This window comes from Petaurus breviceps, unplaced genomic scaffold (assembly GCF_028583685.1).
Source record: "Petaurus breviceps papuanus isolate PSGF00001 unplaced genomic scaffold, PetGlider_PUasm1.0 186, whole genome shotgun sequence".
Lineage (NCBI taxonomy): Eukaryota > Metazoa > Chordata > Mammalia > Diprotodontia > Petauridae > Petaurus > Petaurus breviceps.
The window spans coordinates 18,594,074-18,618,646 of NW_027185798.1; the positions used below are offsets into that span (position 1 = coordinate 18,594,074).

Below are 24,573 nucleotides of genomic sequence, written 5' to 3' on the forward strand. Positions count from 1 at the left end.
AGGAGAAAGACAGAAACAGAAAGGAGGGAGGAGAGAGAGAGACATAGAGGAGGGGGGAGAGAGAAACAGAAAGGAGGGGGAGAGGAGGGAGGAGGGGGAAGAGAGAAAGAGACAGAGAGGAGGGGAAGAGAGAGAAGAGACAGGAGGGGGGAGAGGGGGGTGGTACAGAGACAAAGACGAGGGGGGAGAGAGAGAAGAAGAGAGAGAGAGAGGAGACAGACAGAGAGAGAGCACAAGCGGAAGCGCCAATGCCAAGATCAGTTATAGCCGTAGGCCAGTTTGCCTGGAACCCAGGTGATAAGATCATATATAGATTTAAGCTTAGTAGGTTCTTTGAAGATCATCTATTTCAAGCCTCCCATTTTACACAGGGGAAAACTGAGGGTCAAAAGGGGACCTTTTTGTGACCTTGATTTGCTCAAAGTCACAAAAGGAGTAAGTGAACTTCCCTTAACCAAGCCAAGGATGTGTGCTAGACCCAGCTTGGAGTAGTTTGGGAGAGCTGGTTAAATTTTCAATGCATTTGCATCTTGAAAATCTTCAAACTTCAAATTGGGGCTTGATTTATTCCTTTGTTGACAGTCTAGACTTAAGAAAGTAATGGGAAAAAATGTTATTAATTCAGATTAAGTTCCAAAGGAAACCCCCTCACCCACTTCCCTCCCTGACCTGGTTGTTAAATATTTACCAGTGGATCCCTGACCATGATCCTGGTTGTTAAATATTTACCAGCATACCCCTGACCATAATCCTTTTTGATCTTCCTTTGAATGGGGGGGAGTTACAATGGGAATATCTCCTATCATTCATCTCTTAACTTTGTACACTCCCTGCTCATAGTGAGGGGGTAAGTTAATGATCTACAAAGGCTGTTTTTAATCTTTCTGGACTCAATTCAACAAAATCTTATTAAACCTCGACAATCCAATGCCTTTTCCCTGGCTCTCCCCCCTGCCCGCCCTCAACATTCCAATTCTGCCTCTAAAGGAGGCCCTTTGTAGACCTCTCAATGCCGGTGCCTCCCCTCAGAGATCACTTCACATTCTCGCTTTATGTCTCTTGTGTTTACACACTTCTTTGCATGTAGTCTCCCCTATTAGAATGAGAGCTTCTTAAGGCCAGGGGCCATATTTACCACTTTCTGTGTATCTCCAACCTGGCACATAGTGAATGCCTAGAGATCTTGTTGACTGATTGACTAAGCCCCTACTCATGAGAAGCATAGGGTATTGAGACAGAACCCAAACAGCACCTGCTTTTGAGCTCCTTCCATTCTTGGTTTAGTCTCCTAATTCTAAAGGCCCACCATCTACCCTAGGCCCATCATGGCCAAAAGAAGATTGGATGGCAGGGAGACTGCTGGGGAATTGGGTGTCCAGCTTCAGGGACACTAGGGAGACCCGAGAAGCTGTTCCTTGGCTGTCCCTGCTCTTCTCTGAGCTATGGCTCTGTGGTGAGGACCCTAAGAATTCCCGTGTGTAAAAAACCCACCAAATGGGAAGGTGGGAACTGGTCCAGCCATTCTGGAAAGCAATTTCAGTGGACTGACACCAAGAAGGCGTGATGTACCCAAGATTCAGAGTGAGGCATACAGTTTTGGACATGGCCAACATGGGGATTTGTTTCTCTCGACTGCATATTTGCTTCAAGGACTGGGTTTTATTTTTCAAAAAAAAAATCTTAAGAGGCAGCTGGGAAGAAGAGGGGAATGGGGGATAAAGTTGTCCCCCCCAAAAAAAGAAAAGGAAAAGAAAGGAAAGAGGGCCATTGAAACACTTGTTTAAGATGAATGAAAGGGAAGAAAGTAAGATCAGAAAGAATCCCACCCAAGCAGGACAGCTTTGAAAGGAACATTTTGAATTGATTATATACTTGAAAGGAAAAGCAATTCCTGCATGATGGAGATTTGTAGTATCATGTATTCTTCTTCTGTCCCACTAGATAAATGAAAACATGTACTTTATTTGGTGTTTGTTAAATTCAGAATTTAAAAAAAAGTGTTTTGTAAACCTTTAAAAAAATTCCAATAAGAAAATGACCGCAATGTCTATATCCTTTGACTCAGTGACATCATTATCAACCATATGCCCAAAGGAGAGCAAAGACAGGAAGAAGGGGCTTCTATTACCTAAAATAGGACACGTTTTGTAATTGTGAAGAACCAGAAACAAAGCAGAAGCCCATCAAATATGGAGTGGCTAAACAAATATGATGTGAATGTCATAGACTGTGCTGTGAGAGACAATGAATCCACTGGATGCAGAGAAGCCTGAGACTTCTATGAACAGATGCAAATAAAGTCAGCAGAAGAGGCAAACACTATACCCAATGACTATGACAATGGAAATGCAAAGAAGGCCACCACCCAGAATGAAGGCTGCCCCAGAAAAAGTGATGTGAGAATGGGGCTGGGGATAGAACGTGGAGTGTGCTGCTGGCATCGGTCAGTGTGGGGGCTGGATTGGCTGAGTTGCTGTCTCCTCTCCCCCTTTTGGGGGGATCTTTGCTTTGGAATTTATTAGGAAATGGAGGTCATGTGAAAACCAGAAGATATCCAGAAAAAGAACAAAAACTCAAACCCGTCCTTTAGTCTTTAGTGAGAGAAAAAGTCAGGGTCTGGATCAGAGCAGGATTCAATGAAAGACTCAGAAAAAGAAAATTCCTCTTCCCCTGTAGATCTCACTGCTCCTCAGCTCAGCCCACCATCAGAACTGAAACTCTGGGCTCTTTATCATCCCAGATAAGCAGCCAGTTAGAAAAAGAAGGTGAGATGTGAGGAAGTGATACAATGACCCAAGCTGACCCAGGCTCAGTTCCTCAAGGGGAACAGTGATATGAAGATTACATGGCAGGAAATAAGGGACCTGGTCCCTTCCTCCTTCACATCCTATCACAAATCCTGCCTTAGGTAGGTGACCACCTATTTCATCTACATATAAAGCCAAACCAGCCTCTCAATTTGGGCACATGCATTTACAGGTAAAAGTTTTGGCCTGTGAGTCAGAAGATTTGTGTTCAATTCCTGACTCATACACATCCTAGCAGGGTGACCCTGGGCAAGTCAATTAACCTCTCTAAGATTCAGTTTCCTCATCTGTCAGAAGGGGGATGGTAATATTTGTACCACTTTCTATCTTCCAGGGTGCTTGTGAGGAAAGGGCTTTGCAAACCTTAAAGACTTTAAAACTGAGGGTCATTGTTTTGGGGGTGAACTTAATAAATGCTTTTATCATTCACTCTTTAAGTGTGTTGCTTGGAAGGATGTACCTGGGTAATGTGGGGGGACAGGGGGATGAATGTGTGTGGACATGGATGTCTGTATATATGTGTCTGTGTATTCCATGTACACACACACACAGGGGCATCCCCTCCAGATGCTGGGACTCAGGAACAGGGAAGGCTTGACACTTATGACCCTGGGTAATAAGTATATGACCTTGGGTAAGTCCCTTCCCTTCCCTGAGTTTCAGTTTCCTCATCTATCAAATGAAGGAGTTGTATTACATGGCCCTCCGTGCTCTCCCAGCTCTAGAGTTAGGAGCCCATGTGATGTGGTCTGGGCCTCCTCAGAAAATCAAGCCTCAGGGCTCACGAGCAGTGCTTTAAGGGTTAGGACCAGACCTGGAGTCAGGCAAACTCATCTTTCTGAGTTCAAATCTGGCCTCAACTCTTAGTAGCTGTGTGACCCTGGGCAAGTCACTTCACCCTATTTGCCTCAGCTTTCTCATCTGTCAAATGAGCTGGAGAAGGAGATGGTAAACCACTCCAGGATCCTTGCCAAGAAAACCCAGATGGGGTCATGAAGAGTTGGACGTGATGGAAACAATTAAACAACAAAAACAGTTGGGCAGACGGAGCAGGCGATTGGGAAGGCTCGCTGCTTTTGCCTGATTGGACTATTCCTGCCCAGGGCCTTGCCTACAGTGGGCACTTTATGTTCTCAGTCTTTAAGCCCATTTATAATCTGGTGGCAAGAACGCGGGATTTTGACCTGAAACCCAATTCTGTTCCTTTTTTTTTTTTTTAAGCAATTGGGGTTAAGTAACTTGCTCAAGGTTACATGGCCAGTTATTTCTGGGTGTGGTGCTAAGTAAGTATCTGAGCTTGTATTCGATCCCAGGTCATCCTGACTCTGGGGCCGGTGGGTGCTCTTACTCACTGTGCTACCTGGCTGCCCCAATTCTGTTCCTCAGTACCTGTGTGATCCCAGGCTAATAATTTCTCTCCTCTTTATTCATTTGTATGAATAAGGAGTTGGACTAATTGGCTTCTAGGCTCCCTGCCAGTTCTGCATCTAAGTGACTGTATATGATGACCTGGGCTCCAGATGTCCCCCCGTGCTCCCAGTCCTGGCCCTTTGGATTCCTTCATTTGCCAAGGTGCCAGAGGCTCTGCTGGGCAGAGAAGCCTGAGGCCAGCACTTTAGGCCGTCGAGAGGCAGAGAAGTGTAATGGAAAGAGTGCCACTGGGTTGGTCATCGAAAGACCTGGATTGGTTTGGACTTTGCCGTCCATGAGCTGTTTGACTTTAGACCAGTCACTTCCTTTTCTGGGCCTGAGTTTCCTCTGTAAACTGAAGGGGGCAGAGTAGATGGCTTCTAGGGCTCCTTCCAGCACCAGGATTATCACTCTGAGTATCCTGCCTTTCCTTGTCTACTCCTCAACTTCCCTGCCAGCCAATGGACAGACTAGCCTCAGGGCAGGGATGGCTGGTGATTTTACTGAAGGTAAGGAGTGAGAGCGTAGGCAAGGCCAGGCTGAGGGCAGGAGGGCAGGGAGCATGACCTCTAATGGGCGACCAGAAGCAGAGAAGTTAGGAGACAGGAAGAACCAGGGCTTCCTGAGAACAAAGCTCTATAAACTAGGTCACTGAGAGAGAATTAGTGAAAAAATGGGAAAGCCCTGAAAAAGAGACAGGAAAGAGCAGAGTCAGCATCTGAGAGACACACAGGGAGACAAACCTTGACAGGGGGAGAGAGCCTGAGAGTGAAACAAGAACAACGGACATTTGGGCAGGGATCGAAAGTGTGCAAAGGGCTCTCCATGCAATCTCATAATGCATCTAAGCAGTAGGAACCACTGTAGGTATGATCGTGCCCATTTTACAGATAAGAAAACTTCATTTCATAGCAAAAGACAAATAGCGAAAGATTTGGAAAGAAGGAAATAAAGAAACAAAAAACTTAGATTAATTGCCAATGGCCAGTTGGGTCATTGTAGAAGTGAGGGACTGTGGGTGTGAACTATGAGGACTATTCAATGATGTAATCATTGGATTTTCCTTTGTTACAAGGGAGATTTTTATTGTAGGGCAGTATCTGGGGAAATGATTTCTGAGATTTAAAAAGAAATAAATAAAAGCTATTAATTGGTAATTTTAAAAACTAGCTATTTGGGGCAGCTGAGTGGCTCAGTGAATAGAGCACCAGCCCTGGAATCAGGAGGACCTGGGTTCAAATCCGGACTCAGACACTTAACACTAGCTGTGTGACCTTGGGCAAATCACTTAACCCCAATTGCTCTCCAAAAAGCAAAAAAAAAAAAAAAAAAACAACAACCAAAATCTAGCTATTTGTCTAAACTGATAAATAAAAGAAGGTAGATGGAAAAAGAAAATGGATTTGAAGACAGATATAAGCAGACAGAGAGAAAAAGGAAAAAAAGAATGGTGGAACATAGACAGATGCAAACAGATTGAAAAGAGACAGCTAGCAAGGTAGTGTAGTGAACCTGGGGTCAGAAGACCTGAGTTCAAATATGGTCTCAGACACTTAATAACTGTGTGACCCTGGGCAAGTCACTTAATCTGTCTGCCTCAGTTTTCTCAAATGTAAAATGAGCATAATAATCAAATGTATCTCCCATGGTTGTTTTGTGAAGATTTTTAAAACACTTAGCACAACTTCAGAAAACATGGGAAGATTTATACGAACTGATGCTGAATGGAGTGAGCAGAACCAGGAGAACACTGTACATAGTAACAACCATATTGTGCGATGACTAACTTTCATAGACTTGGCTCTTCTCAACAATACGATGATCTAAGACAATTCCAAAAGACTCATGATGGAAAATGCTGTCCACATCCAGAGAAAGAACTATGGAGTCTGAAGGCAGATCGAAACATGCTATTTGTTCTGTTGTTGTTGTTTTGTTTTGTTTCTTCTTTCTTGTGGTTTCTGCCATTGGTTCTAATTCTTCTTTACAACATGACTAAAGTGAAAATATGTTTAATATGCATGTATATGTAGAGCCTATATCAGATTGCATGCCGTCTTGGGTGGGGGGAGGGGGAGAAAACGAAAAACTCACAATCTTATGGAAGTGAATGTTGAAAACTAAAAATAAACAATTTAATTTTAAAAAATCACTTAGTACAGTATCTGGCACATGATAGATGTTCAATAAATATTTGTTCTCCCTCCCCTTGAGAAACACATCAACAAGGAGATCAGTGGGAGATTAGGAAAACAAAAGGAAAAGGGAACTCAGCTAAGCCACTGCTAACTATCTTTGAGTTGAATTAATCAACAACCCTTTATTACTCAATACTATATACCAGGTCTTGTGCCAGGAGCTAGGGAAATAAAGGCCAGTGAAACTGTCCCTGCCCTCAAGGAGTTTACATTCTGTTGGAGAGAATAACATGTATACAAAGAAATATATTACAAGACATATACAAACATACAAAAAAGATAAAAAGTAATTGGGGGGAGGGACGTGGCAGTTAGAGGAGGAGACCAGAAAATCATCACAGGGAAAGTGGAGCTTGAGTTGTGTTGAAGAAAAATAGAAATTCTAAGAGGCAAAGCTAAGAAGGGAGTGCATTCTAGGCATCTGGAACAGCTAGTGCAAAGGCAAGGAGATGGGAAATGGGGGGATTGTATGCATAGGGAATAGTGAGAAGGCCAGTTTCATTAGATTGTAGAGGGTACAAGGGGGGATAGTGTATTATAATGCTTGTAACCTGGTCGAGGCCAGGTTGTGAAGGGCTTTAAACATCAAAAAAAGTAGTTGACATTTGCTCCTAGAGGTAATGGGGAACAGGGAGGTAACATGATCAGGTCAGCACCTTAGGAAGATCACTTTAGTGGCCATGTGAGAGAGCAGGGCAAGTCTTCTGGCAGAGAGACCAATAAGGGAGCTACTGCAATTGTCTAAGGTGAGAAGGGACAAGAGCCAAACTGGGGAAGTGATCATGCACTGGGGGAGTGATCGTGTGAGTGGAGTGAAGGGAGAGATGCAAGTGATTTTTGGATGTAGGTTATGCTCAGCCTTTCCTACTCTCTATAACAATTCCCTTATGAGTAATTGCACATTTCTAGGGAACAGAACCAAATTAACTGGCCCATGCGGGTCTCATACTTATGGTTTTGGCCTCATTAACATCCCAAGATGATGAAATCCTAGAGGAAGAAAAAGATTGGAACAGAAAGTAAGACAGAATGAATCTGCGAAAATGGTTGAGTAGGGGCGGCCAGGTGGCTCAGCGAGTAAGAGCACCAGCTCCAGTGTCGGGATGACCTGGATCAAATCTGGGCTCAGATACTCAGCACCACAACCAGAATTAACTGGCAGTGTAACCTTGAGCAAGTTACTTAACCCCGATTGCTTTAAAAAAAAAAAAAAAGAAAATCGTTGAGTAAGAGGTATAGAAACATTTGTTCAATAAACATTTATTAAGCCCCAACTACCTGTCAAGTCCTATGTTTGGTGCTGGGGAAGATATAAAATGTATATAAAACACGAGGCCTGCCCTCAGGAACCTTAGTCTACTAGTGGGAAAAGATGCCAACACATAATTAGAATACACAATTTTACTTGCTCAGTCAGTAAACACTTATGAGTCTTATAAGATAAGTCTTCCTGACTTCAGGCCTGACACTCTATCCACCATGCCACCTAGCTGCCCCCACAAACAAGCTACATGCAGAAACAATTGTGATTAAGAGCGATTGGGAAAGGTTTCCTCTAGAAGATGGGATTTTAGCTGGCCAGGGAAACCAGAAGATGGAGATGAGGAGGGAGAGCATTCCAGCCCTTCGATAGTCCATACCCCAAATCCAGAGATGGAGTGTCTTTTTCTGATGGTAGTGAGAAGGCCAGTGTCAAGGAACAATGTGCTAGAGTAATGAAAACCAAAGTCCTCTGAGAGATCCAGGGAGGAAGCATGTTCAAGGTAATAATAATGACAAATAAGTGAAATAATAACAACATCCAGGGAATCATAATAACTAACATTTCTGTCACTATGGTCCCTAGGACAGAGGCCACCTCCCACAAAGGGCTCTGCTCTGGACTCCAGTGATCTGAGTGTATCCTGAGGCAGTCTGACCACCTCAGGAGGGTTCAGGCGTTACTTAAATGCCTATTCATCATCTTCCCCCTGGAGTAATTCGAGGGACATCTCTGAAACAAAATTTGGTTCATATCCAGGCTCTCTCCAATATGTGGATAATAGAGTCCTTCAAAAAGGTCCTCAATGTACAATAGAGATGTCAGTTACAAGACAGTGGTTTATTTCTTCCACCACTAAAAATGTTCCAGGACACAAAGGAACCCAAAGGCATGCGTTAACAAATACAGAAATCCACAAAGCAACAAGCCACCACCCTCATTATATTCTCCAAGGAGGGGAAGACAACTTTGTGGGCCTGCTGAACAGATACCAAGGGCATTTGAAATTCCCTTCAGGAACACAGTGTCAGAACAGTTCACAAGGGCTCTATCTTTTGGCCAACCTGGGCTTGGCTTAGGATTTCTTAGCTACAGCATTCTTCTGAGATGTGTGCATGCACATGTGTGTATGTGTATGTATACATGTATGCGTATGTGCGTGTGTGTGCATGTATACGTGTGCTTGTGTGTTTTTCTTTGTCTCTCATGCATGCTGGGCAGCTAAGATCTGAGTCAACCTCTCCAACATGAAATTACGCCAGGGCAGGAAATAATTACTGATCTGTGGTCAGGGAATGGTGATTTCCTTAGCGCAAGTATGCATCTGGTTACCATTGCCACTGGGGAAAAAGGAGAGAAATTCCCTCCTCTCCCTTTACTGGAAGTTCAAGGGAGAGAAAGCACTAGATGCATCCCAGGTGAGATGTTTTTCCTCTTAGATTCTCTCTTTGCCCCCAGTGAATGGGCAGCTCTTTGTAACCCTGTACCCAATCACCTTTTTTTTTTTTTTTTGCAGGGGAAGGCAGGGCAATTGGGGTTAAGTGACTTGCCCAAGGTCACATGGTTAGTTTTGTGTTAAGTGTCTGAGGCTGGATTTGAAGTCAGTTCCTCCTGACTCCAGGGCCAGTGCTCTATTCACTGCACCACCTAGCCACCCCAGCTAATCACCTTTGCTCAACTCCACTAATCAAGAGCTGCCTCTCAAGAACTGTGGCCAGGGCTGTAGTAAATGCCCCATAGAAAGAGACCAGAGAGTATGAAGTATGCCCACTGCCGTGCGAGGTGCCCCAATCCCATAGATTCAGGGGTTCTCCAGAACACTCCCATTACAAAGGAGATTTCTGGTTTGGGTTTTATTTTGTTTTAAGACTGTATCTCCCTATTTCATCCAAGCTAAAATACTACTCACAGGCTAAATCCTACCCCTGTCTGGCACAGGATCTGTTCTGTTTCCAACCTAGGAGGTTCACACCTCCTTAGGCAACCTGGTACCACCAACCCCCCCCCCAGCCCCTCTCCCTAGAGGGTTTAACATATTAATGCCAGACTTAGTGAGGACACCTGACTGGAATAGCCCACTGTGGCTCAGAATTCCTAAACTCAGAAGATGCCAGGCTCAACCTCTCTGGTAGCTAGGATTATGGGTATGCTTGGCCACCATACCTGGGCACTTGGTGTTAAAGTTTGCAAACAGTAGGCACCAGATGGGCTGGAGTATGTTCTGTAGGGCAAGGTTTTAACAAGATGGTAACTCATTGAATATAAGAGCTGAGGGAGAGAGAAAAGTCAGGGGCAAGACCATTAACATGGGAGACTGACTAGTACCAAAGATCAATGGGGAAGTCAGGCAGAACAGCAATTTTAGTGGGAAAGAAACTAAATTTTGGCCATGTCTGAGCTACTGGTATCACCTCCAGGCACCAAGATCTTTTAGGCAGCTAGAGATGTGGGAATGGTGCTCAGAAGAGAAGTTGGTCAGTGACGTGGTTTTGGGAAGCATCTGCAGGGAGGTTATAATTGGGAAAGGGGGTTGGGGTATGGTGAGAGAAGTAAATAATCTCACCAATGGAGAAAAGAGCAGAAAGAGGCAAGTCCAAGAGTAGAACCTTGGCAGAACTCAAGAAACTACGTATCTGTGGTAGACTCTTAGGAAGGGAAAGGAGGGAAGCTGAGGCTAAAAGGCAGAGAGACAGAGCCATGAATAGAGACACACTCAGAGAGAGAGGTGAAACAGAAAAACAAGGAAAGAGACAAACAGTGAAGCAGAGACTGAGACAAAAGGGGATAGATAAAAGGGGTCAGAAAATAATGCATGCAATGAGTGCAACAGTGGAAATGGAAAGGACCAGAAAAAATGAAACTGAATTTGGTGTGATTCTGCTGTCTGAGTTTGGTTCAGGAGAAGAAATGAGCATGTGCGCCTCCTTCTGGTCTTCTCTGATGTGGAGAGTGTAGAATAGTGTACATACTGTCAATAGCTTGGCACCCCTTGTTAAAGGGAACATGGTATACTCCACAATGTACACAATAGAGGACTGGGAAAGAGGTCCTAAGTTTGAATACTGGCTAAGCTAGTCACTTACTTGTGTGGCCTTCTCCCCAAGGTTAAAAAGAAATAAACAAACAAAAGAATGAACGAATGGATGGATGGGCAGATAGATGATCAAATAAATAGATACGCAAGCAAGCAAATAAATGAATGGATGGATGGATGGGTAGATAAGTGATTAAATAGATAAGTAAGTAAATAAACAAATGAATGGATGAATAAACAGGTGAATGAACGAATGAATGAATGGATAAAAAATTTTTTAACTTAAAAAAAGAGAGAATATTGGAATACACGAGCTCTAAGGTCCCTTTCAACTCATAGTTGGTTGGTGTGTTAGTTGGTTTACCCAACCCACTCTCCCCCACCTTTCTATTTTTTTCTGTATTAAAAAAAATGGCTCTTTAAGTAGGAGAGGGGAAGGATACATTTAGACATAAAGGTGATGTAAAAGTAAGAGCAATCAATATATTTTTAAAAGAAAGGGGGGGGGAGGAAATAAAAGAAGCCAGAACAGATAAACCAAAACAAAGATAAAAGGGGGGGGGTTGGGGAGAAGGCCACATAAGAGATAGGAAGACGGAGATAAAGGATGTGGACAAAGAAAAACAGCAAAAAAGAAGACTGAAATAAAACAAAAAAATGAAGCCAGAAAGTGATATGCTGAGAAGAGCCAGGAAAGGAGATGCTTAGAGAAAGGATGAGTGACAAAGATCAAGCTGAGAGGAAGGTAGAGACAGTATCAGTGCTTGAAGCCACCCCATTACTGTTCTCTCTCTCTTTCTTTCTCTCTCTCTCTCTCTCTCTCTCTCTCTCTCTCTCTCTCTCTCTCTTTCTCTGTGCCACCCATTTCTCAGAACAAGCAATATCAAAACAGTTCTTCCTGCCAACCCACATACATGCACATGTGTGCGCACTCACATACATGCCCATGAATACACCCATTCATGATTAGATGGTGGGACTATTTCAGCACATCCTTCAGAAAAGTGTCAGCTATACGAAGGGAGGTATTCTGTAGCTACTGGACAGGTTAGAAGCAGTCACCTTTTTATCTAAAGGATGAAGGGAACATCATTGAAGTACTAACTAAGATGATAATAACAAAGGATAAAAAGGAAGACTTTGCTCAGGGCTCTCAGGTGATAAGATATAGTAGTAAGGACATTCTGCTTCAAGTCAGTAACCCTGGATTCAAATTCTGACATTTACTATCTGGGTAGCCTTGGGCAAATCACTTCACATGGGTCTCTGCTTCTTCAACTATAAGGTGAAAGGGTGGAAGGCATGTTGTGTTTGGAGTCAGAAAGACCTGAGATCAAATCTACCCACAGACACTTTCTGATCATGGACAAGTCATTTAGCCTCTGTATTCCTTAGTTTCCTTATATGTAAAATGGAGATAATAATAGCATCTGCCCCCCCCCCAGGTTGTTGTGAGGATAAAGTAAGAGAATACTTGTAAAACCCTTTGCAAACCTTGAAGTATTACATAAATGTTAGCTATTATTATGGGATCCCTTTGCCCTGGCTGCAGGCTGTACCCAGGTCTCCATGTATGCTTCGTGTCAAAGGGAGATGGTTGGTTATGAGAGCATGGATGAGTCAATCAATGCCACCCATCCCCATTACAGGAGGAATGTGTCAGAGCACACCCTCCTTCAGCTGGACCAACTTGATTGCAGAAACCCCGAGGAGACTTTTTGGGTGCCCCCTGTTGAGGGGCATCTAGTCAGGAAGACACTGCTACCTTTGAATGGGGGTACGCAGACTAGGAAGGTGCCCTCAACATCTCCCACCTCCTCAAACCAACCTTGCCAGGATGCCTCCTTTGGCGAGGCTCATCTCTGCAGACGGTCATGCCTTCTTGTTTCCTGGCTGCTCATGCAGAAAGCTGAGAGAGAAGCCATGAGCCAGACTTCCTCATCTGTCAGGATATGTGCTGGGGGTGGGGGCACCCAGATGGGATGGGGGAGGGGACACTTGTATGTGTGTGTCCAAGAAGCACATCATTGCCTCATTGACGCTGATTCAGCTGGCCCTGACTACGTAGGTTCCAGCATTTCCTATAGCCGCCTCCTCCCTTGGCTCATGACCTATAATTTTGTAAATGTAGGAAACTCCCTTCACCCAGAGAGAGGCAGCTTGTCAGTAAATCTATGATCTTGGAGATCTGCCTGGGGCACTGAGAGGCTGACTTGCCCAAAGTCACCTAGTCAGTCTGTAACAGAGGCAGGGCTTAAATTCCAGGATTTCTGACTTGGAGATAAATTTTCTCTGTTCCTCTGTCTGTTTGTCTCTGTCTCTTTCTGTATTTGTCTGTCTGTCTCTGGATCTCTACTTCCTCTCTGCAACCACCTCTTACTATCAATATATAATAGTAATATCAGCTCTCATATCCGGGTCAGTTCCTTGAGGACAGGGACTATTTCATTTTTGTCTTTGTACCTCCATTGCCTAGTAGAGGGCCAACCACATAGTAGCTGTTTAATGAATGCTTACTAAATGGAACTGGATAGAATTGCATTTCTGTAATGCTTTAAAGGACAACAAAGCACTTTCCTCACAACAGCCTTGGAAAGTAGAACATGTAAGAGGGAGAAAGAATTTGAAATTAATCTAGAAAGATCATGGCTGATTGCTGTCCTTCATTCTCAAAGAGGACCAAATGACGTCACTACGTTGGAGTCAAGGTACAATGTGCCTGACTGTGAGTCATTAGACTCATAAGAGCTTGAAAGGCTCTACCACAGGTTGGGCACAAAGAGTCCACATGAACATATGGTCTGGAAAGACAGGTGGGAACCCAGATTAGGCTAGGCTTTAATTCCCAAGCAAAAGAGTTTAGGTGATAGGGGGCTATTGAAGCTTCGTAAGCAGAGGAGTGACATGGTTATATCTCTAGTATGAGAATATCAATTTGGCAGCTTTTTGAGGATAGATTAGAAAGGAGAAATTGGAGGCAAGAGGACCAATTAGGAGGCTCCATAGTCCTGATGAGAAGTGATGAAGACCTGACTCAGGGTGGTGGCCATATGAGCAAAGAGAAGGAAGGGGCTAGATACAAGAGATGTTTTAGAGGTAGAATTGAAAAGATTTGGCAATTGATTGAATATGGGGGGGTGGGCAATAAGGGAGAATGAATAATTGAGGATGGCTCTGAGGTTGAAAACCTGGGTGATTGGAAGAATGGTGGCACCCTTGCCAGAAAAAGGAAATTAGCAAGAGGGAAGGGGTTGGGAGTAAAGGTAATAGATTTTTGTTTGAGGTCTGCTGAATTTGAGATGCCTACAGGGTATTTGGGTGGAGCTAATAGGTAATTGGAGGTGTAGGACTATTGCTCAGAAGAGAAACAAGAACTGGTTTTATAGATTTGGGAGTTACCAACATAAGAATAATCATTGAACCTATGAGGGCTGAGGAAATCAGCAAGAGAGTATATATAGAGAAGAGAGCTTAGAAGAGAATCCTGGAGTTTACCCACAAGAGATGGATGGGACACAGAGGACAGAAGGAGTATTAAGGCAGGCAGGAAGCTGAGACAGCTGTGTGGTGCAGTGGATAGAGCACTGAGCCTGGAATCAGGAAGACTTGAGTCCAAATCCAGGACATTTACTAGCTGTGTGACCCTGGGCAAGTCACTTAACTTCTGTTTGACTCAGTTTCCTGGGTATAAAATGCAGGTGATAATAACACCTAGATCACACATCTAAGAAGTGCCTGAGGATAGATCTGAACTCAGGTCTTCTTAACTCCAGCTCCAGTGTTCTATCCCTGGCACCATCAGGTTGTCAGAGACCTTGATGTCAACCTTCCCTCCATCTCTTTCCTGAACTTGCCCTATATCCTTCCCCACTGTCTTCTCTAATCTTCAGTCTTCTTTTATCCATTGGCTTTTTCTAGGACTTTACCTAGGAATGAGAAACACTCTAATAGTTTAAGAGAGTGGTAGAGTGAAATGAAGATCTTTTTTTTTAAGACTGGAAGAGATCTAGGAACATTTACAGGCATCCGGGAAGAAAACAGTAGATAAAGAAAGATTGAAGAGGCAGCTAGGTGGCACAATGAATAGAGCACTGTCCCTGGAGTCAGAAGGATCTGAGTTCAAATCCGGCCTCAGACACTTGACACACTTATTAACTGTGTAACCTTGGGCAAGTCACTTAATCCCAATTGCCTAGTCTTCCTCCTTCCAAAAAAAAAAAAAAAGATTGAAAATTAGAAAAAGGGGAGGGGGAGGCTTAAGGGTTGTGCTCCTGGAAGAGATGGAGAGAATTGGATTAAGGGCACAAGTCCTTCCTAATAAGTGATTTGTTATTCCATTCATCAAGGCAGCTGTTCCAAACCTTATCTCTCCTCAAGCTTCCCATGGTACCTTCTCCATCCATCTTCTTACCTGTACTCCTACATCGCTGAAAAAATTGAGACAACTCACCAAAAGCTTCTCCTTCTCCCCTCTTCCTCATGTCCCATCATGTTCCTTCGCTGTGTCCTCCTTCAACCACTAAAGCAAACCCTTCAACATGCAACCATGGTTCTTATTCCCTTCTGTTTTCTGCAGATTGCCCCATCTATTACCCACACTCTCTCTCTTATCTTCAGCTTCTCTCTACCCATGGCTTCTTCCCTGCTGTCTATAAATATTCCCATATCTACCCCAGTCTTAAAACATCTCACTGGATCCAACTATTACTGATAGGTATTAGCCTATACCTCTCCTTCCTTTCATGGCTAAACTTCTTGAGAAAGCCATCTACATTCAGGTTCTCCACTTCCTCACCTCTTACTTTCTTTTAAGCTATAAGCAATTTTACTTCTAATCTCTGCATTCAATTGAAATTGCCCTCTCCAATGTTACCAGTGATATTTTAGTTGTCAAATCTAATGGGCTTTTCTCAATTCTGAACCTATTTGACTTTTGTGTCAATCACTCCCTTCTTTTGTATACTCTTTAGGTTTTCAGGACACTGCTCTCTCCTGGTTCTCCTCTTATCTGATTCACCACTCCTTCTTAGTTTCCTTTGCTCATATTTCATATTAGTCATGCCAACCAATCCTTTGTGTGCCCCTAGGCTTTGTCCTGGGACCATTTCTCTTTTCACTCTGTATTATATCACTTGGTGATCTCACTAGCTCCCATTTCATTCATTTATCATCTCTTGCAGATAATTTTCTAGTCTTACATATTCAGCCAGCCCTGCTCTCCATGCTGAACATTCTGCTCTGAAACTCCAATTGCCTCCTGGACATATTAAATGAGATGTCTCCTTCTTCAGTTGTTTTAGTTGTGTTCTACTCTTTGTGACCCCATTAAGGATTTTCTTGTCAGAGATACTGGAGTGGTTTGCCATTTCCTTCTCCTGCTCATTTGATAGATGAGAAACTGAGGCAAACAGGGTGAAGAGATATCTAAGGTCACACAGTTAGTACATGTCTGAGGCTATATTTGAACTCAGATCCTTCTGATTCTAGGCCCAGTGCTCTATCCACTGTGCCACTTAACTACCCTTTGATATCTCACACTTAACTTGTCCGAAACAGAGCTCATTATCTTTCTCCCTTCTGAATATCCTTCTTACTATCACGGGGGCACCATCCTCCCACTCAGCCACACCTGCGATCTGTGTCATCCCCAGCTTCTCATTCTTACTCATCTCACGTCAAATCTATTAACAATGCTTGTCTTTTCTACCTTCGTAACATCACTCATACATACCTCATTTCAAACATATGTAATGCAAATAGTCACACATATGCATATGTGTATATATGTATAGAAATATGGAGAGATGTATGTGTATATAAGTATCTGTGTATCTGTCGGTATACATAAAAGCATGTACACATAAGTATGTGTGTATGTATGTATACACTTCTCTCCACTTGCACAAACACGTCCTTGGTTCAGGTCTTCATCATCTGTTGCCTTTCTGTCCTATCTCTCCCTAGTCCAATCCAGCCTCCACTCAGCTACCAAGCTGGTTTTTCTAAAGTGAGGCCTAATCATGTCACCCCGTACCCCTGCTCAGTGTGTCGCACTCAGTAGTGTTCCCTGGTACCTCCAGGGTCCAGTCTAAAGTCCTCTGCTTGCGTTGTAAAGTTCTTCAGAAGTTGCCCGCTTTCTACCTTTCCTGCCCCCTTAGGCTCTTCTCTCCTCTGAACACAGTGACCCAGCTCCACAGGCTTATTTGCAGGTCCCCAAACACCCCACCTTCTGGGTACTGTGTACTCCACCCCCACCATGCTGCCCTCTTAGTTACCCTGACTCCTTCAAGCCAGAGGAAGGGCCAACAACACAAACAACAAATCCTAGCTTCTGTATGAAGCTCTGGGCAACTGGGCGGCAGTGGAAAGGGAACCCAGCCTGAGGTCAGGAAGACTCATCTTCCTGAGTTCAAATTCAGCCTGTGTGATCCTGGGCAAGTCACTTCACCCTGTTTGCCTCAGCTGTCAAATGAGCTGGAGAAGGAAACTGGCAAACCACTCAGGCATCTTTGCCAAGAAATCACCCCCCCCCAAAAAAAAAGGGGTCATGAAGAGTGGGACACAACAGGAAGCCCTTCCCAGTCCTCTTAGCTGCTTGGGTCTTCTTCCCCTTTGAGATGATCTCCTTCGCCACCTTCTCTATCCTGTATGTCCCATGTTATTATGTCTGTGTTGTCTCCCCCATTTGAATGTAAGATGCTTCATGCCAAGGACTGCTTTTAGCCTCTCTTTTTCCCCCCAGAGCCTGGGATGGTGCTTGGCACACTGGTTGTGATTAAATCAAAGCTTCTCGATGGAGCAAGACAAACTTACATTCTCCTGAGTGGAAACAAAATGTATACATTATAGATACAAAGTAAATGCAAAGCTGAAGAACAGCACACACATATATGAGTAAATGCAAAAGAGATACAAAGTGAGTCCAAGGTTTAGGAATCTATCTGAGGAAGCAACACGTGTTCAGACAGTTAGATACAAAATAGCACCGGAGATCCAGAGCTGGAAGTGGAGACCAAGAGGGATTAAGGGACTTGTCCAAGGTCATACCATTCTTTTTTTTTTTGCTTTTTGGAGGGCAATTGGGGTTAAGTAACTTGCCCAAGGTTATGCGGCTAGTTACTTTGTGTGGGTGGGTGTTAAGTGTTTCAGGCCCGAACCAAACTCCGGACCTCCTAACTCTGGGGCTGGCGCTTTTACTCACTACGCCACCTAGCCGCCCCAGTCACACCATTCTTAAGAGATGGGACAGTTCCTCTGACTCCACAGCCTCTCTTCAGGACACAATAACTACAAGGCGATTTGGTGAAGGAGAACTGGTAGATGAAGCCACCCGGAAAGGTCTCATCATGCTGGAGGTGAACTGGGCTCTGAAGGAAAAAAAAATAGCGATTCTAACAAGGTAGAGAGGAAGGAAAACATTGCCTCCCTAGGTGGCCAGAGTGCACAGAATGCTGGCCCTGCCGTTCACATCTGGCTATTAGGGTTATTTTCATTTCAGACATTGTCGGGGGGAACCGAGCAAAGACACGGGGACAGAAGCTGGAACGCAGCGGGTGAGGAAATGCAAGGGCAGTTTGGGTCCTTGACACAGGAAGGGCAGCTTGTGGATGGAGCCACGGGAGTTTGCAGAGCAGGGGGTGACCAAGGAGCACGCAAGTCTAGAGCCTGCAAACTCTGCAGCATTTCCCTGACCAGTCCAGTCCTTTCTTCTTACAGGTGAGGAAGCTTGGAGCCCGAGAGATGAGGCGTTTGGCTCAGGGTCACAGGGCGGAGGCAGGGCCAGAGGGAAGATCTGAACCCACGCCCCAGGCGTGCAGAGGCCGAGCTTGGGCTGATGTCACCTCCCCGAAGGCACGTGCAGCTCTCGGGGGCTGTTTGGGGGTGGCTTAGAGAGGGGCGAGGCCTGACACCACTTAGGAGGCCGCTTCCACCACCAGGCAAGAAGAGGGCGCAAGTGGGGCCCCCCAGTCGAGGACGCTGAGCTCCGCCTCCCACGAAGGATGCCCCACGGGGACAGTGGAGCGACCCACTCATATCCGAGAGAGCGCGCGCCGGGCACGTGCGACCCGGGGTAGGCGCACGGCGCGTGCACTCGTGCTGCAGCCTGGGGAGGGGGCGGAGGTGGGAGCTGCTTCGAGGCACGGGCAGGCGCTCCGGGCGGCGGCCCCTTTAAGGCCCCGCCCCCTCGGTGAGGTCAGCGCGCTCGCGTGCGTATGACGCGCTGGTTGCTGCAGAGACGCCCCGCCCCCCGCGCGGTGCTGCGGAACCAGGAGCCCCGGGCGGCGGCAGCCGAGGCTGGACAGGCGGCCAGGGGCGAGGGAAGGACGACGACGACGACGACGAGCGCGCCCGGGTCGAGCTGAGGCGAGAGCGGCTGCCGCGAAGCGGGCCAGCCGCACGGACGCCGGGCCCAGACATGGTGCTGATCAAGGAGTAGTGAGTGTCCGGGGCAGGCGGCCGGCCGGCGCGGGGACCCCCCGGGGCGCGGGCGGGGGCGCGCGCCGGGAGCCGGGGGCGCGCGCGTTCCGGGGCGGCTGGGGGCCCGGGCCGGGGGCCGGGGGAGGGGGCCACTGGCAAGATGCGGTGCCCAGGGGGGGGGAGGCCCTCTCAGAGGGGGGGGGGGTGGGGACTTTGGAAGGGAGAGCCAGGAAAGCCAAGGTGGGGAGGGGGGTCCTGCGGGACTGGGGAAGGGGTGCTGAAGGGGAGCAAAGGGGGCTGTCTCAGGTGGGATCTTGGGAAGCAAGGGTTGACTGGGGTGCGATTGGGATGGAGAGCAGGGCCTGATTGGTTGGAGAAGCAAAGGAGAAATAAAGGGGGAGATAGAGAGGTGTCCTGGCAGGAGGGATCTGAGGTGACCTGGCAAGGATTGGGAGGGAGGGAAGGGAGGCTGATGAAGGTGAACCAGGGAAGGCTCTGGGTGGATAGGGGCGAATCGTGGGGTTGTTGGGCGTTGGGCAGACAAGAAGAGGTTTGGGGGGGAGGTGCCTCAAAGGCAGAGGGGAGATTGGGGTCACAGAGAAGGATGGGTGGGAGGAGTTTATGGAAAAAAACTTGACATGATAGGGCAGGATTTGGGGGGGGGGTCATAGGAGATAAGGAGAGATGGCAGTTTGAGGGGCTGGAGGGGTGACAAAGAAAGATAGCTGGGATGATGGGGATGTTGGGAGACAATCAGGAGTGTAACGGAATTTAAGGTGGGGGGAGGGGATTGGCAAAGGTTTGAAGGTATGTGGAGGAGATTTCTAAACCCCGCGTTGTGAAAGGACTGGGGTGAGGGATTCATCTGAGGGGCGGAAATACAGTTCCCAAGACTATGGGAGGGGCTCATTGGCTCAAGTGGTATATTGAAAAGAAATAGAAGTCACCCAAGAGGATGAGAAGGGGTAGTCCTTGTATAGTGGGGGAGTGAGTAGGTAGCACATAGTTCTTGGTGTTTGTGGCCCTGGTGGGTACTTTAGGGAAGGGAAATGAGTTTTCGTGTCTGGAACCCATGATAGGTGAGGATGTTAAAATTCTCAGATCTCCTGGGCATTGGGAATAGTATTCCTACTTCTTATCCTGATGGATGGGGAAATTGTGCACAATGTTAGGAGAACTCTGCGTCTTTGGTAGGGGAAACAAGGAGGGCGGTGGGGGATGAGCAAGTGTCTCCAAGGAGTACAGAAATGACTGACAAGAAGTGGAGAGCTGGTAGAGCTTCTTTGGGGACCTTCCTAGGCAGATGCAAGTGGATGTGAGAATCTTTGGGTGTTTCCCCTCCTTGCAGGAGGGCGGCTTGGTTCTCATTCTATGGAGGGTATAGTACAAAGAGGAGACCTTGATGCTGCGCATGTTAAGAGATCAGGAATCTTAGAGCTGTCCAAGAAAGGCCTTATTTCTCACAGCGCAGCAAGACTTTTTTTGTCCATGGCACAGTCTGGTTAAGGCATTCTCTAACCCCAAGACCTCGAAGGTATTGGGACTGGGCTCCTTTAGGGTCTGCAGGGGCAGAATCCAGTGTGATCTTAGAGATTTACATTGTGTTTGTAGAAAGGAGGAAAAGGTGGAAAATGTTGACTTGGTTATTTTTTTTCAGGAGAGAGGGAGTTATAAGGAGGCTCTGGTAACTTTGGAATTTTAACGCTTTGTGCCCAAGTCTTTCTCACAACAAAGTGCTGCAGGAATCTGCAGTCAGCTGCAGTTGGGAGTTTTGGAGGGAGGGTGAGCCTGGAAGGGATCTGAACACTTTCTGAAGAGGAGTTCTTTCTGCTTGTTCTTTGATCTCCTCTGCTTCAGAGGCCAGTGGTGCAGTAGAAGCAGCAGCAGGCATCCATCTCCATTTCCTTTCAGATGTGTGCTCTGCATGTGGGCATGTGTGTGCTTGTGCCCTGAGCCAGGGCATGTGTACCCGTGTGCCCAGAGGAGGAGGGGTCTGGGATACTTGGCCATAACTGCAGTGCTGCAGCTCCAGAGAAGGGGCAGAGTGAAGGTCACACTCACAGGACACCAATGTGAGTCTCCAGACCTGGCGGTGGATGTTCAGTTACCTTTGTCCTGCTCTCCAGGACTGGGAAGTGGCCTTATTTCCAGGTAGTGGTGGAGAAAAGCATGGCTTTCAAACTAACAGAAGCAGCTCTGGATGGTCTTGGCAGGAATTAGCTCAGGCAAGCCCACCTGCCTCTGGCCGGACTCAGAGGCCTGATGCTCCAAATTGCTGTTCACTTTACTGATGATTCCTCAAAAGGAAGTCCTCACAGTCTAATTTCAGCAGAGTTCTGTGCTTGAATTGAAAAGGCTCCTTGTTTTCTAGGAAGTTTCTTTTGAGGGTGTAGGAATTCTTGCCCCAGAATTAAGAGTATTTCTCTGGTGTTTGCTTTCTCTAAAGAGAGGGAAGTGTCAGCAGCCATATCCAATAAACTGGATCATTTCTGTTATTTTGAGTCATTCTGGGTTCTTTATCTCCCTAGCAGCAGCTGCTCTGAGCCCATCAGATTTAGTCTGCCATTCTCCCTTGATGCTGGGGTCTTAGTTCACTGTCCCCCCAACCCCTTTTCTGGGAGGCCTCATGGGCCTGTATTCTAACAGTGACTGTTCACTGTTGTGCAGAGGGGCAGGATTTGAGGAACATTGCTCAGGAAGAAGGCCACTGCTCTTGCTTTCACTGATGGGTCTTAACTAGACACTTGCAAGGTACAGAAGGTTTCAGTGGCTGTCTCCAAGCCCTAGAAAATGAAAGCCAGGGCTCTGTAACTCGCTCACTAGGTCTAAGCATGTGTTACCCATTACCAAGCCATTGGCCTCCAACCCCTTTCCCCTGAAGTAGACACTGGGCTTCTCTGCATCACCAAGGAGAGACTGCTGGTAAAGAACTTTATAAAGCTCAGAAAGTCTGACAAGTGTGAGCTCACAGGCTGCCTAGGAAAGCATAGGGAGGCTGTGGTTCTTGCTTACTTAGATGGGGTGTGAATTTTCTCTAGGCCTCTGGCTTCCTTTTGCTCACTCATTGCCATCCTCACTAGCAGGGAGGGAGAAGGAAGAACCCAAATGGTTGGGTTGGGCTTCTGGGCTGCCCTTGGAAGGGGGCTCCCATGGGCTGGGTACAGCTCCCAGTGAGACTTGGCCTCAGCTGTACTGTGCGCTCCTTTCAGGCTGCCTGACTAATTGGTTAGTGGATGTTTGAGTATGAAGAGTCCACCAAGGCCTTCATTCTAGTGCTTTGCTTTGAGAGGCAGCAGCACTGCTGAGCTGGGGGGGGTTACGGAATGGGTGGAGTGTCCAGAAGTAGAGGGGCTGCATTCAACTGATTTCAGAGCTGCCGCTCTGGGCCATCAGGTGTAGAAGGCTCCCTGTCTCACCTGACCTGGGGCAGAGGGAGTCAGCCAAGCTGTTCACTCGGGGGTCTGCCACACACCTTAGTCGGCCTTTTCTGTTTTGACCAAACTTATCGATTGCTCACCAGGGAGGCACCTCCTGATGTGGGAGCAGGAGGGGTTCCAAGTGAGTCATAGATGAGTGTGCTGGGAGGTCACTGTGTATTATAGATTATAATCTCCTCGAGGGCAGAGCCACCTTCCTTCCATGGAGTTCTCCTTACAGTATGGGGCTGCCTCAATTAGGATTTAATAAATCCTTTTAATGATGATCTAAGAGTCTTGTACCGATTCCAAGGCCTGAAGCTGATACCTTGTTTTCCCTTTCTTACAGTCGAGTTATCCTGCCAGTGTCTGTAGATGAGGTAAGTCCTTTTTCCTGATCTCTGTGGCTTTATTTTTTGTCAAGTGTTTCTCTCTAGTCAGCTAGAACTTAACACTCCTCAGATTGCTGCCCTCCTCACCCTCAATTTTCACTTTGTCCAAAAGTTGGAATGAGCTGTGCTCACTGGGGCCGGCATCAGACCAGCTTCAGTTAAAAAAAAGGTCACTTTGCATCCATTGAGGTCCCTTACTCTCCACACTGAGGACTCAACCTGGGTGCTTTCCTGGCTTGGCCCCAAGCTAGTCAGGTCCTTGGGTGGTTTTTTTACTCCTAAAATAAAGCTAGCCTGTATTACAGGCTTTGGGGTAATGGAGGGACTCCTTAGGTATATCACTGGTCACATTGAACAGTATGTATCTCCCTGAAGTATCAGTCACTTAGGGAGCCTGTAGGAACTCTTTGTCCTTGTGTGACAAACCCAGGTGGTCTATTGGGAAAAGAATGTGCAAGGACCTCCGCACTCCCTGAGGCCTCTGATGGTGAAACAAAAGTGTAAAAGTCTGTTTCCAAGCGAAAAGAATAAAAACAAAAATGATTGGTTTACCCACTTGGCTTCTGGTTGTGCGATGCTCTGGCCAAGTCAGCCTGAGGAGATTTCAGTCAGAGTACTGACTCAGCATTTGTCCTCTGGAAAGAGAACTGTCCCCAGGGCTGCCTCACCTGCCCTTTTTCTGCCCTCCTTCTTGCTCTCTGCTTTGTTATCAGCCCCTTTTCCTCCCAGATTTGAGTACCTATGCACAGAGCTGCTTGGGAGATCCCTGTTTTAAATACCCAGAGACCGTAAGCCTAGCAGCCCCGAAGGGGCCACGTGGGGGCATTTGTTCCAGCTTGTTCTCTGGAACCCCACCCATCCTTACCTTTGGATGATATTTATCTTAAGTGTTTCTGACTGATAGCAAACTGCCTTATACCGACTAATAGTACTTAAAAAAAAAACAACCCCAGGCAAGCAAAAAAAAAAAAAAAAGAGGAACACACGTTTTATCTGTGGCAAGTGTCCTGTCTCAGTTGCAGTTTCCATGCTCCATGAAAGGAGTGAGGAGCACTAAGGTGACCCTCCCACAGGACTGTGCTCACTGCCAGACTACACACGTGAGAAGCATTGTAGGAAACCTAGAGATAGGCCAAAGGGGAGCAATGAGGGCAAAGCAGGGGTTCTTGGGAAGGATCTATGGAGAGATTTTAGGGGGTCTTTGAACTTGAGAAGGAATAAAAATGACTAATTGATTTCGCCAGAATTGGTTTCCTTTGTAATCCTTCATATTTTCTATTATGATTCTGAGAAGGTGTTCGTAGGCCTTCCTCAGGGCCAGAGGGTCCCAGGGCACACAAAAAGGTTAAGAGAATGGGGGGGAGGGGGGTTGTAATGTAATACCAAGCAAAGGCAACTTCCCAGGTTCAAAATACCAGCATAGGTGCTCTCTATTTTATTCAGTAACAAACCCAGAACAGAGAAGATCAAAACATGACATCATTCAAAATACAGCATTTACTAAGTGTGATTAAATAATCTCCAAGGACTACCCCACCCCAGGACCTTCCAATCATTCAATCAATTACAAAGTCCCTGTTCTAAATACTACTCCACCCCTAGGCTATACCTTAATTAAGTCCACCACAAAGCCCCTC

General features: G+C 46.2%; 1 protein-coding gene and 1 long non-coding RNA gene across 2 annotated transcripts in view; one reads left to right on the forward strand and one right to left on the reverse strand.

The window, feature by feature from the left end:
- The window catches only part of LOC138162481 (uncharacterized), a 17,740-nt gene extending 5,066 nt beyond the window's left edge, over positions 1-12,674 (reverse strand). Inside the window, exon 1 of the long non-coding RNA XR_011168648.1 lies at positions 12,539-12,674. This is a non-coding gene — a long non-coding RNA (uncharacterized lncRNA). The remainder of the gene's footprint in view (positions 1-12,538) is intronic.
- A 6,255-nt stretch (positions 12,675-18,929) lies between these two features.
- The window catches only part of PITPNA (phosphatidylinositol transfer protein alpha), a 37,573-nt gene continuing 31,929 nt past the window's right edge, over positions 18,930-24,573 (forward strand). The window contains exons 1-2 of the mRNA XM_069089680.1: positions 18,930-19,146; positions 22,894-22,924. Coding sequence (XP_068945781.1) covers positions 19,127-19,146; positions 22,894-22,924 — 51 coding nt within the window. The 5' untranslated portion in view covers positions 18,930-19,126. The remainder of the gene's footprint in view (positions 19,147-22,893; positions 22,925-24,573) is intronic.